Below are 14,042 nucleotides of genomic sequence, written 5' to 3' on the forward strand. Positions count from 1 at the left end.
TTTGGGTGGCTGGAGTGAGATATATTGATAACCAGAGTGAGACTAAAGTGTGATTTTTGGGTGGCTGGAGTGAGATATATTGATAACTGGAGTGAGACTAACGTGAGATTTTTGTGTGGCTGAAGTGAGAGAGGAGTGAGAAATATTGATAACCGGAGTGAGACTAAAGTGTGATTTTTGTGTGGCTGGAGTGAGACAGGAGTGAGATATATTGATAACCGTAGTGAGACTAAAGTGTGATTTTTGGGTGGCTGGAGTGAGATATATTGATAACCAGAGTGAGACTAAAGTGTGATTTTTGGGTGGCTGGAGTGAGACAGGAGTGAGATATATTGATAACCATAGTGAGACTAACTTGAGATTTTTGTGTGGCTGGAGTGAGAGAGGAGTGAGAAATATTGATAACCGGAGTGAGACTAATGTGAGATTTTTGTAGCTGGAGTGGGACAGGAGTGAGATATATTGATAACCAGAGTGAGACGAATGTGTGATTTTTGGGTGGCTGGAGTGAGACAGGAGTGAGATATATTGATAACCAGAGTGAGAGTAACGTGAGATTTTTGTGTGGCTGGAGTGAGACAGGAGTGAGATATATTGATAACTGGAGTGAGACTAACGTGAGATTTTTGTGTGGCTGGAGTGAGACAGGAGTGAGATATATTGATAGCCGGAGTGAGACTAAAGTGATATTTTTGGGTTGCTGGAGTGAGGCAGGTGTGAGCTTTATTAATAAATGGACTGAGACTAAAGTGAAATTCTCAGGTGACTAGAGTTAAGCTTTCATACGGCTACACTGAGACTGGAGTGAGACTGTCAGGTGGCATGAAGTTTTTAATTCTGCATAAAAAAAAAACCTGCCTCCACACATTGCTTCAAATGAGTGTTAAATAAACAGTGGTCCAGAATGTTTGCAATGGTTTGCTGAAGCCTACAAACTTGTCCCAGAGAGCCTGAGAAATGACCCAAATTTGTGAGCCCATATCTGTGACTTCTATGTCACTTAATTTAACATCTGAATCAGAAAGAGATTGTGTGGACCCTCTCTTCTCATTTCTGCTGTGCTTGACTAAGGGTTCCTTTAAAACAGCCACCAAATGTCACATCCAGCTTGGAAAGTACCTGTGACATGACCTCCAGGGACCAGCTGTCTCCCATGGTGATGGGCTGTGTGGGGTTGGTGGGGATTTTGCTGTCCTTCTCAGCTGGCCGCAGCAGAGTGGGTCCGAACACAGTGGCCAGGTTGTGGAGAGACATCTTGTTCACGCCTTCCTTTTCTGCCACCCTGAGAGAACAAGAGACAGTGTTGTCAGGGAGTGGTGAGACTCCAGATGTGGGGGTTCTAAGTGTCATCATAGTTTGATTTCTTGTGATGCCACAGCCATTCATTGCCAGCAGTTCAAGAGAGCGTTGTTGACCTCGTAAACAGAACTGGCACTTAGTGTTCTCCTCCAAGCTTGTTGAGCAGAAGAGGTAAACAGCAAGAGGAGACATTGTGTCCCTACCTCTTCAAGTGATCCAGGAGGAAGAGGAAAGTGACGAGGTTAGGCTCTGGTAGGGACAACAGCAGGTTCAGCATACAGCTCTCTTTAGCCACACTGTCTGAAAGAGCTGGAAAGAAAGATCAGAGTGGCTGATCAGTTACAGAGGGAGGTAAACATAGTAGTGGAAAGAAAGACATTAGAAGACATTAGAAGACATTAGAAGGCTTGGAATAGTCACGTTGGGACAGTGTAGTGTTTGGAAAAATGCTTTTATTTGGGGAAGACACTAAAGGATTTTTACTGTTCTTAATGAGTTCCAGTAACGTGATTTACAATACTAATGGTAAAAATACAAGCCAATTGTATGTGAAAATATAAGTAAAGTGCAGCAACTGACCAATGCCCCCAGCGAAATTGGGATAAAGCTCATCAGTGAAGAGAGGCTCTGGAAGCTCACGGAAGTAGAGCTTCAGTGTCCCAGCGATTGCATTAACATCCATCTCTGACATCATCACTGACACATCCTTGTTATCTGAGAGAGAGAGAGAGAGAGAGAGAGAGAGAGAGAGAGAGAATGAGATAGAGATAGAGATCGAGAAAGAGAGAGAGAGAGAGAGAGAGAGAGAGAGAGAGAGAGAGAGACAAAGGGGAGAGAGAGAATGAGATAGAGATAGAGATCGAGAAAGAGAGAGAGAGAGAGAGAGATAATTAGAGAGAGGGAGAGAGAGAGAGACAGATAGAGATGGAAAAAGAGAGAGAGCGAGAGAGAGGGGAGAGGGATAGATAGAGAGAGAGAGAGAGAGAGAGAGAATGAGATAGAGAGAGAGACAGATAGAGATGGAGAAAGAGAGAGTGAGAGAGAGGGGAGAGGGATAGATAGATAGAGAGAGAGAAAGAGAGAGAGAGAGAGAGGGGAGAGGGATAGATAGATAGAGAGAGAGAAAGAGAGAGAGAGAGAGAGAAAATGAATGAGATAGAGAGAGAGAGAGAGAGAATGAGATGGAGAAAGAGAGAGACAGATAGAGATGGAGAAAGAGAGAGCGAGAGAGAGGGGAGAGGGATAGATAGATAGAGAGAGAGAGGGGGGGGGAGACAGAGGGTAGAGAGTGTGTATATATATATATATATATATATATATATATATATATATATATATATATATAAGAGAGAGAGAGAGAGAGTCAGCAAGACATCATATTTTCTGCTTGAAATAAAACACTACTCTCAGCACATACCAAACGCATTTTCAACTCAATGTGCAACACACACACGCACACACACGCACACAGCATAATGACATAAAAAAAATGCATTGTGAGTTAGCGAGCAGAAAACAACACTTCACAGTTGTTATTCTCATCTCAAACCATAACATGAATACCAGTGTTGTTTCTGACCAAACCAAGAGCCCATGAAACCTAAAAGAATAAAGAAACATGAAGTGAGGGTCTGAAAGAGTTTACCATATTCCATGAGGGACTCACTATCCTCCAGGTAATTAGTATTCTGAGGTGAACACTCAGTAGTGAACAAAGGCGAGAGAAAGCCTGGGAATTTAGACTGTCTTCCAGAACCATTTCACAAGCCACTTTAAACCTGTAGTTATCTGCAGCAATCAGAAAAACCTGAAAAACTTTATATTCGATGTCCATTTATAACATTCATAATTTTTTTGCATGCTTTTTTCCATCATGTTTTGTTATTGTGCCTCATAATTGACTGTATAAAAGTTGTAATATGAGTTCCAGCAGGCATTGGAACTTAACACCAGAAGAGTCTGGCCAGTACCTGGATGGGAAACCCTCAAGAAAAGATTGCATTGCTACTTAAAATGGTGTTGGGGCCAACAGGGGGCGCCGTCCCAACTGTCAGCGTGGATCCCAATACCCAAGTGAAGTGACAGGACCATTGTACTGAATAAATGATGTCCTTCAGATGACACAATCTAAGGAGGTCATCTGCCAGGTGGTGGTGGGGGGTCTAGACGAGGGCTACATCAGTGTAGTCATCATTCAGTCATTCATTTATTCATAAGTGTGCTCTGCTCTGTTTATTTGTCCCATATTGTGTCTCATTCTAAAAGCAGTCCAGTGGAAACACTGCTTATATCTTCAGTGTGAGTGGGAGGGACTAACCTGCTGCTGGAACGAGGAGACCATATGTAAATCTTCTGGTTGTCATGCCATCAATAAAAAACTAAAATGGACTGTTTTTGCAGCTAAGTTTCCCCCATGTGAACTGTGTGGAATAGTGAGTGTTTTCATATTTAATATATATAGTATACTCACTGGTGTCAAAGGCAGTTTTGAGGGCCTGGATGTCCGTGGCTACTCCTGAGACTCTGTAGATACCGACCTCCTCCATCCCTCTCCTTTCAATCTCCTCCAGACACTGCCGGACGATGTAGGGCACCTTTGACCGCTCACGTCTGGACACATTCAGCTTAAAATATGAACCTCTGACAGTGGTAAGTGCCAGATATATAAAACGTAACACACACACAAAGGTGCTCTAAGCCCTACAGCCACCAGGGGGAGCCCTCAAAACATTCAGCCTACTAGGGTGCCATTATGGTGTCAGTAGTTACTTTTTTTACATTGCATTATTATGATACGTGAAACATGTTCTACAGGGATCAAACTTAATATTTTTTACCCAGTTCAACTTAGAACACACAGATAAACTCCAACCCTGGTCTAAAGGGAAGTTAAAAATGATGCCAATGGCAAGCTCTGCATCTGTAAGGCATCTACTTCATAATAATAAACCATCCCCTAAAAACTGCACAGTTATAGAAGAGTAATCTTATGTAAATATCTAACATCATGTGTTTTTCCAAATGTCAGATCACACAGTGAACAGCTGCAGAGTCAGAGTTACTGCCCCTAGCTTAAACTGTTCTTCTCTGAGTAATATTATTGTGTGGGTGTTATTGCTGCCATGTTGTGTACACTCTTAATTGCTTCTGCCCTTAAGCCTATTAGGAAGCTCATTAGTGGCAATCTTGATTAGTGTCAATCAACACAGGCTGTGAAAATGGCGTATAGAACACCAAAGTTCTGTTATTTCCAAATTTACTTTCCTATAGCTATGTTTAAAAAATGCCATTGTTTCAAATCCATCTATGCTAGTGACTGCGCACACAACCACACACCCCAAAGTGGTCAGCCCTCAGTACTTGTTTGGTTTGGCACAGTTTGGTGCCTTGCTCAAGGGCAAGGTGAATGTTGAGGGAGGAGAAAGCACTGTTCCTTCACACTTCCCTGGCCCTATTTTTTTAACCTTCAAGATCTTTGAGGTATTTTTGCCAGACCCCCTACCGGGCCGGCCTGGAGGATGCATTTTCACTTACTGACTGAGTGACTGACTACTAATGTTGAAACACGCAAGCACAAGTAGGGACTCTTAGTTCAGCCGTATTTCACAGAGAGATCTTAAGGTGGCGCTACTACACCTGTTGTTAGTTCAGCCATATTTACCATTCCAGTTTGTGAACTAAATTTGGAACCGTTTGGCACGTTTCCACCAACATAGCCCAGAAAATTACTTCCCAGCTGGAATCAAATAACAGTAGGTTCTTAGGCGTGACCCGTGGCTGAATAATAGGAAATAAGATTGGAACACATTCCTTTTGTGTGTGTTTCTGGGGCTGTGTTTGGTGCGACACCATGTGCGTTGGCCTTAGCCTCAGCGTTGGTTACTTCACAAGCTCAGCACGACGGCTCTGAACTCTGCAGCATTTACACAGTATTATATCTCACAGAGAGAGGAGGACTGCTGAATGTGTCTTACTTCACACGAGTGTGTGTCTTTGACTGAAGTATTGTAAAGGGAAGTGGTGGGGAGACATTTTGTGGCGTTAGTGTGTTTATAAACCTCCACAGAGCTGTGCAAAGCCACATTAAACTTCACCTGCTTTAACCTGTTACACTGAATAAATAAGTCATTGTAATTCTTAAAACCAACAAAATGTTCTTGGTCTACTTTGTTCTCTGGTGGTAGATCGTCTAGGGTTTTAATTTTAAATAAAAAGAACAAGAAAAACTCTGACGCCTGTGTTATATTTTATGAACAAAACTTGGTGCTCCTTTTTGTGTTTCTGCATTTATTACCTACCCTCCATATTTTCTGTAAAACACAATCACAGAATGAAAACCACATGTAAACAAAGACATTGATATGAAGCACCAATGCTTCTCCAGACCTTCCAATGACAAGGGGATGTATTTGAGGTTTGCTGTTTCTGAAATGCCACAAACACCTCTGTGACAATGACTATATGGCTAACGGCAGTTTGGCAAAACTAGGCTTGCCTAGGTTGTTGTTTCTCTTTTAATGGTCAGTTTTGGGGGGTACAATTTTGGCAGTAGCAGATACACTAACATTCAATCAGACGTTACCAAGCTGTAATATGAAGTCAACCCACTGCAGCTAACATACAAATGACATAAAATAAACCCCCCCACTGTTAATGTGGCCTGTGTTTTACTTTAGTTGGGTGTTCCAAATGACAACAGGGTGACAGCTAAAGATGGGCGATTGAGTGGAAAAATGTAGTCAGCATACACACTCTTTAAATAAAATAATTTATGAATTAATTCATTTATAACAGTTCCATCCTGATCAGCGTGGCAGTGGGTCCGGTCCCGACACAGATTTACTGGGTATTAGGCACAAACAAATCCTGGACATGGTACCAATCAATCAAAGGGGATCACCCCCACCCCTCCTTATCAGCTTTATCAGCACCTGGGGATCAGTTGGGGGTTAGGTGCCTTGCTAAAGGACACATGACTCATGCATGTTCTGGGAGGAGACAGTACTGTTACATCACTCCCCCAGTTTTCCTGCTGGTTGAGGGGATTGTGTCTGCAACCTTCCACTGCCAAGACCACTTCTCTAACTCTAACCATTAGGCCACGGCTGCCCTGTCAAAACGTGAGACACACCTGTACCCCATCCTACATAAATATACAGAAATCTAGAACGGAATCAAGTAAATGGTGCTGTTTTTCGGCTTATAATTCTCCAACCACTTCTCAGCTAATTAACCCCTTCATTATCTGAACTAGGTTCAGAGTTGGGGCAGAAAGGGGAGCTCCAGGACGGAAATGATCAAAGTGCCTGCCCTTAGCGAGTGTGAGACTGTGTCCTAAACAGGTCCAGGGCTTTGTTTTGTGGGCTTAATGTGGGTTTGTAGTGCCCTGGGAGTGGTGAAGGGATTAGGAGGGCTCAGGGGCTCTTGGCAAGGGGGCTTGTTCTTGGGCTTTGGTGCCTCTCAGATTAGCCTGTCACATTCACTTGGGTCACTTAGCACTGGCCACCTGGTCCACACACACACACACACACACAAACACACAAACACACAAACACACAAACACACACACACACACACACACACACACACACAAATCTACACAAATGCATGCATGAATGCATGAACAAATGCAAACATGTCTAAACAGGTCTTAACAAGGTGCTTATCTCTATCAGCACCTGAGCTACTGACCTTCCATATCTACAGCTTCAATCAGGAGCTCTGATTTAGCCATCTGCTGCAGTCAGTATGATATTAACTCTATTTAACATCTCCCAAAGTGTGTAGACACATTTTATATTAATTTGGTTAGACATTAAATTGAACATAGACCTCCTAGAGATCCAACAACAGAGCTGCTGCACATGAGGCTAAGGTCACATTGCCCAGTGTCAGAGGTCAGCTAGAGGGGTATAAAGCCCCCCAGCAGTGGAGCAATGCAACTGTGTTTACTCACTTGGTCACTGTGGAGATCTTCACTCCAAACACGCCTGTTTGTTTACAAGAGGGCATCCTCTTCAAGCTGAACTCCCTGCTGGTAAACTTCATGGACAGCTTTACCTCAATCTACATGACAAACCATGAACATATCAGAGCACAGAGCATTAGCATATGTGTGTATACATGTATTTTGTCCATGTTTATTATGCTCTATAATGAGAGATTATGAAAAACCATCGTGTGCTGATGGATTCACTCGTCCAAAATAGAAAATGGCTGAGGCTTTAGGGTTTCAAATCTGTCACAGCTGTCAGAATGTGTTGTCAGGCAAGTTGGCAGTGTGGACCCTTGTGGGGATAACTGTTGCTCATTTGCAGCTTGTTTTAAAAACAAAAATATAGTCTGCAGCCTTTCTCCCAGAAACGGCTGGGTGTAGAACACAGTGCTTATTGCAGGTGGGAATCATTAAAAGCGTTCACCAATTTGATATTATATCAATATTTTACAATAACATTCAATCGTGATATTTAAAGATATTGGGGTATTATTTAACCATCAGCCATTACATTAAAACACTTATTTTCTTCTGCATTCATAGTTTATTTGGGTGGTTAGGGGGCGTGACCCCTAGCAGGGAAACGTGAAAAGGGGGAACCACTGATTAATGTCATCAACTCCACTGACCACACAGGTGCACTTTGTTGTCCAGGAATAACAGACGGAAGGTCACCTGTTGCTCTGCATACTTTTTAACCCCACTTTTGCTTTGTAGTGGTGTATTGGGGGTTTTACTCATTGAAGTAAATGACGAAAGGGATCTAACAAATTGTGCAGAACCACAGATGGACTACAGTCTGTGATTGGAGCGCTGGAGTGCACCTCTAGAGGCAGTGGAGGAAATAAAATATACAAATACAGTGGAGGTGATAAAATAAAATAAAAAAAGAAGATTGCAGAAACAAAGTGGTCATTTGCATGTTATGGTTAAGTGGTGTATATTTTCATATGCTGTGATTTATAATCATACGCAGGGGATATGCAAGTTTCAATCAATGATCATTTTAAGTATTTTGACAAATCCAGTAATAAAATAAAAGACACACATTAAATAAAAGACATGCAAATGTTGAATAAAATCTCTAATAACATTAGAGCGATGAATGATCACTTTTAAAAAAACTTTACTGTGACGTACTGTGAAGGAATATTTGCTGAATAAATAAATAATCGGAAATGACAAATTATTATATAAAGGAAAAACATAATAAGACACATGACAGCTGTATTTTCTGAGCCACGATATTAGACAAAACCCTAATGATAATACTCACCCCATTCATTGGAATGACTGTCCTTTGCCAGTCTTTACCCTGAAGCATCTGAGGGTCCAGCTTGGGAACAAAGACGAAAAAATAAATGTATATTATATAAACATTTAACTGCTGTTTATTCAGACGTCTAACATCAGGAAAATGTTACTGTACACCATCCATAGTAGGGGCTGCACCTTGACTCCTCCCCTTCCCAGTAACAACACTGGGTTTCAGCAAATCAGGTTTTGTTTTGTTTTGGTTTTCCTCCATTATTGTAGTTATTTATCTTTACTACAATGTAATCTCCAAAGCAGTGCAAGTCCACACCTCCTCAGATCCAGTGATAGTGCCATCTGGAGATGATCTAATCTCCATATGGTCCTGTACACAGGCCTGATCGTGTTCCCAAACCTAATCTGAGCACCTCCATCGTTATGACCTGTCGCACTTCATCAGGACAGGGGTGGTGAGAACTAGGTCAGACCCACACTGTCAGGTGAGGACACTGACCACCGAGGACCCCTCGATCACAGACAGTGTGCTAACAAACAGAGTGAGTGCTGAATTCCAACACAGCACCAACATTCAACTTCGTTTTTCGGGTGTGTTCAAAGGTTGCAAGTGTGATTAGATTCATTCGTTCATTCATTATCTGTAACCTTTATCCAGTTCAGGGTCGCGGTGGGTCCAGAGCCTACCTGGAATCATTGGGCGCAAGGCGGGAATACACCCTGGAGGGGGCGCCAGTCCTTCACAGGGAAACACACACACACATTCACTCACACACTCAGTGTGATTAGAAGAATAGTCCTAATGTAACTACTATTTTAGTGTGGTTCTTTAGCATGTGGTTTATTTCACTGTGTGCATGTTATTCATAGCTTCAGGAACATGTGGGTATTATCCTAACCTGGGTTCATGCTAAGGCAATACTCCATACATGATCTATGACCACACACATACGTCAGATATATAGTGTGATAAAGCATACGTTTTATAAAAGCAGTTACACAGTGAAGGTTGTGTGTGACAGTGATTTAACTCTGATGTTTAAGGCTGGTTTTTCATGGCTTATTGCTCTAGGAGGAGTTGTAATGAAGAGGTGGATCCACATCTAAATTCAATTTATCACAAACCAACAACAAAAACTTCTCCTCACAGTCGTGCATGATCTCGATTGTTTTGCTGGTCCAATCACAGAGCTGGTAAAACTATTTCTTATAACAAAAATGACATCGTGTAGCAGGCAGTTAATTTGTAGACATGTGCTCATCAAAAGCTGTTCAGCTAATCGACAAATCTAGGCCAACAACACGTTCAAAAACTAAAACGTCGTCTTCGAAAAAGGGTGTGTGCAAATAACTGGTTCAGTGTTTAGATGAACACTAGGTAAGCTCTGGTATGTTTGCTCCTGGGCTCCCCCTAAAAATGCAGAGTATCATTCACTTTTACAGCACTGTTTTGAAATGAAGGGGGTGGAGTAGGGGCTTGTGGTCGTCCTACCCTCCTCCAAAAGTTACACAGTAACAACAACAGAGGCTCTGAAGCCTGAGATTTTATGAATCTCTTATCCGTCCTCTTCTAAAATGAATTACCTTGTGTCTCCGTAGAGCGTTACGTACACGCCCCCAGAGTCTGGAACCTCTTCCTCTAGCTCTGGCCTCAACTTCAACACAAAGACCATCAGAGTGGAGGCAGCTCTCCAGCTCACACACACCATCCAGCACTGCCCTCCTCATCTCCACCCGGACCTCCATTGCCAGAGCTGAGAGAGAGCCTTATGACTGTGATGAACGGCTCCTTAAAATCCTTAACAGCTTCATGACTACGAAACTACGCACATTCTGCGCTTGAAATTAACAGTACATCTCTTGTATTAAAGAATAAAAATAAAGAACCGCATCAACTGTCCTTGCCAGTGAGGTATGACCACCAAGATTTCTTCAGGACCATCCGGAATATGTCACCAGTCCTTCAGTGGCCTTAGCGCTGCGAGTTGTAGTGGGTTCTAATGTACACAGATGTCCAGCATTTCACCCCTCTCCCTCTCTCTCAACAGTTCTGTTAATCCCTGTACCTGCTGCTCTGTGTAAGCACTCTTGCTCATCCCCATCTGCCCCACCCATCACACTCCAAGCTGGTCATAGGTCACTGCCACAAAACACTGCCCAGAGTATTTATTACAGAACGCCACTCAGTGGTTATATAAACATGATCAATAATAAATGCTTTTAAGCCCCAATTGCCTTTGAAAGACACATATTAATTTACAAATCATGCAAGAGAGAAGGACTGGGATTTCATAAGCCTTCTACGCTCGGACCCTGTAAATAAACCTGAGTTCACTTCAGTTACATTGTGTATTTGAGTGAAAAACAGGAACTTTTACTGATGTAATACACTGAGTTTTAAAAACTGAGAATGCACTACGACATAGAGATAGAAAAGAATGTATTAAGCAGCAGAAGCAAAAAGCCATCATTTTATTTTTAACCAGTGAGGCTCAAAGACACAGACACTGGGTAATAGCCCTTTCCACTAAAATAAATAATAAAAGTGGCTACGGTGGCGCAGCAGGTAAGTGTCACAGTCACACAGCTCAAGGGACCTGGAGGTTGTGGGTTCGAGTCCGGCTCCGGGTGACTGTCTCCCTGTGTCTGCGTGGGTTTCCTCCGGGTGACTGTCTGTGAGGAGTGTGGTGTGTTCTCTCTGTGTCTGCGTGGGTTTCCTCCGGGTGACTGTCTGTGAGGAGTGTGGTGTGTTCTCTCTGTGTCTGCGTGGATTTCCTCCGGGTGACTGTCTGTGAGGAGTGTGGTGTGTTCTCCCTGTGTCTGTGTGGGTTTCCTCCGGGTGACACTCCTGTGAGGAGTGTGGGGTGTTCTCCCTGTGTCTGCGTGGGTTTTCTTCGGGTGACTGTCTGTGAGGAGTGTGGTGTGTTCTCCCTGTGTCTGCGTGGGTTTCCTCCGGGTGACTGTCTGTGAGGAGTGTGGTGTGTTCTCTCTGTGTCTGCGTGGGTTTCCTCCGGGTGACTGTCTGTGAGGAGTGTGGTGTGTTCTCCCTGTGTCTGTGTGGGTTTCCTCCGGGTGACTGTCTGTGAGGAGTGTGGTGTGTTCTCCCTGTGTCTGTGTGGGTTTCCTCCGGGTGACTGTCTGTAAGGAGTGTGGTGTGTTCTCCCTGTGTCTGCGTGGGTTTCCTCCGGGTGACTGTCTGTGAGGAGTGTGGTGTGTTCTCTCTGTGTCTGCGTGGGTTTCCTCCTGGTGACTGTCTGTGAGGAGTGTGGTGTGTTCTCCCTGTGTCTGTGTGGGTTTCCTCCGGGTGACTGTCTGTAAGGAGTGTGGCGTGTTCTCCCTGCGTCTGCATGGGTTTCCTCCGGGTGACTGTCTGTGAGGAGTGTGGTGTGTTCTCTCTGTGTCTGCGTGGGTTTCCTCCGGGTGACTGTCTGTGAGGAGTGTGGTGTGTTCTCCCAGTGTCTGCGTGGGTTTCCTCTGTGTGCTCCGGTTTCCTCCCATGGTCCAAAAACACATGTTGGTAGGTGGATTGGCAACTCAAAAGTGTCCTTAGACACTCAAGCGCGAGTGTGTGAGTAAATGTCTGTGTTGCTCTGTGAAGGACTGGCACCCCCTCCAGGGTGTATTCCCGCCTGGATAAGCGCTTACAGACAATGAATGAATGAATGAATGAATGAATGAATGAATAAAAGTGGCTAAACAATTGTAACTGACCAATCAGTCTTATGCCTCTTTGGAAATCATAACCTCGGTGAAAAAACTGGCCAAGGTCGAAGCACTACCTCTATCAATCTGAGAACATAACATTGCTATCTTACAAAAACATTAGGTATTGTTTTAGAGATTTTTGTTTACAGGGAATGTGTTTTGTGGGAGTGGGGGTGATGTGACATCTCCACTGAGAGAAGAACCCTTAAACCCGTGGGATGTGAGCGGTGCGGCCGTTTATGAGGTCAGGTTTCACACTGTGACATTTTCAAACAGGACAAATGAATTATGGATGACTTTATTCAGTAAAAGCCAGGGCACAGGGAGAAGTTATTACTGAAAAACCTCTGGTCTGGAAAAGGTCCGGAAGTGAAAGTGCAGCCCCCGTATAATGACAACATCCACCATCACCTACACCTTTCAACTGCTCCAGAGAGGTCAAACACACTGATGGAGCCTGGAATATTTCTAACATGAACAGGATGATTCATGTTCCAGAGATGCTATGTAAAGTTACTGAAACAAACGTTTAATTTCAATCATTCGTTTCATTTTATGAGATAAGGCAGGAGGATCTGTGGCCTATGTATTATTAACACTGTTTTTTCATATATTCTAACTCTATATTTTGCTGTTTTTGCAGTCTGGGCACATGTATGACCAGGTTGGGTCTGTCACAGGTGGATCATTGTTTCATATTAAAAAAGCTGAAATGAAGAATAGGCCTTTCCCACAAAATCCCTGAGTTTTTAAATATGGTCATTTTAGTGCTTGTGTTTGACCCCTTTGACCTATGGTTAATAAAATGAGCCGAGATGACCCTAGATGACCTACCGGAATCTGTCCTTTGCCTATAATGCGATCGGTGCTCTCTCCATCCTCTTTGTTCATCTTGGTTTTATTGTAGCACTTCTCGTAGCAGAGCAGCCTCAGGGTCTGAGAGCCCTCCAACTCAATCTCAAACTCCTGAAGGAAATAGAGGCACAAAAAAACATACATTACCCATACTGCACTTGTATGCATGAAAACACAGTTCTACCTAAAATACATTATTTCAAAGCCCCTGTTGGGCCTGTGTCTGCGTGGGTTTCCTCCGGGTGACTGTCTGTGAGGAGTGTGGTGTGTTCTCCCTGTGTCTGCGTGGGTTTCCTACGGGTGACTGTCTGTGAGGAGTGTGGTGTGTTCTCCCTGTGTCTGCGTGGGTTTCCTCCGAGTGACTGTCTGTGAGGAGTGTGGTGTGTTCTCCCTGTGTCTGTGTGGGTTTCCTCTGGGTGACTGTCTGTGAGGAGTGTGGTGTGTTCTCCCTGTGTCTGCGTGGGTTTCCTCCGGGTGACTGTCTGTGAGGAGTGTGGTGTGTTCTCCCTGTGTCTGCGTGGGTTTCCTCCGGGTGACTGTCTGTGAGGAGTGTGGTGTGTTCTCCCTGTGTCTGTATGGGTTTCCTCCGGGTGACTGTCTGTGAGGAGTGTGGTGTGTTCTCCATAACGTTTTCTTGTTTTTCCCCACCAGGTGTTTGCTGAACAAAACTATTAACCCATCCCAGGCCCTCAACAAGAACGAGAAAAAAACTGCTGACTGTAGAACTTAGCCTCACACACAGAGGGGAACAAAAACATTTGGTGTTTCAGGTTCTCATTACACCCTCAAGCAATGCTCCTAATGACACAAAAGCACTACACATCAAGGCAAAACAGCTGGCATCTTTCATTCCTATGTTAGCTGCTCTTTGTTATCAGAGGGCAAATGTGGCTAATGAATCTGTTACATCACTGGTCCA

General features: G+C 43.6%; 1 protein-coding gene across 3 annotated transcripts in view; it reads right to left on the reverse strand.

The window, feature by feature from the left end:
* Nucleotides 1–14,042, reverse strand: part of bcr (BCR activator of RhoGEF and GTPase) — a 126,543-nt gene that overhangs the window by 5,876 nt on the left and 106,625 nt on the right. For all 3 annotated transcript variants that reach the window (XM_066645450.1, XM_066645449.1, XM_066645451.1), the window contains 7 exons: nucleotides 13,103–13,234; nucleotides 8,571–8,630; nucleotides 7,256–7,365; nucleotides 3,770–3,909; nucleotides 1,879–2,013; nucleotides 1,503–1,608; nucleotides 1,120–1,282 (listed from right to left, as the gene is read on the reverse strand). In XM_066645450.1, coding sequence (XP_066501547.1) covers nucleotides 1,120–1,282; nucleotides 1,503–1,608; nucleotides 1,879–2,013; nucleotides 3,770–3,909; nucleotides 7,256–7,365; nucleotides 8,571–8,630; nucleotides 13,103–13,234 — 846 coding nt within the window. The remainder of the gene's footprint in view (nucleotides 1–1,119; nucleotides 1,283–1,502; nucleotides 1,609–1,878; nucleotides 2,014–3,769; nucleotides 3,910–7,255; nucleotides 7,366–8,570; nucleotides 8,631–13,102; nucleotides 13,235–14,042) is intronic.

Source organism: Hoplias malabaricus, chromosome 15, assembly GCF_029633855.1.
Source record: "Hoplias malabaricus isolate fHopMal1 chromosome 15, fHopMal1.hap1, whole genome shotgun sequence".
Lineage (NCBI taxonomy): Eukaryota > Metazoa > Chordata > Actinopteri > Characiformes > Erythrinidae > Hoplias > Hoplias malabaricus.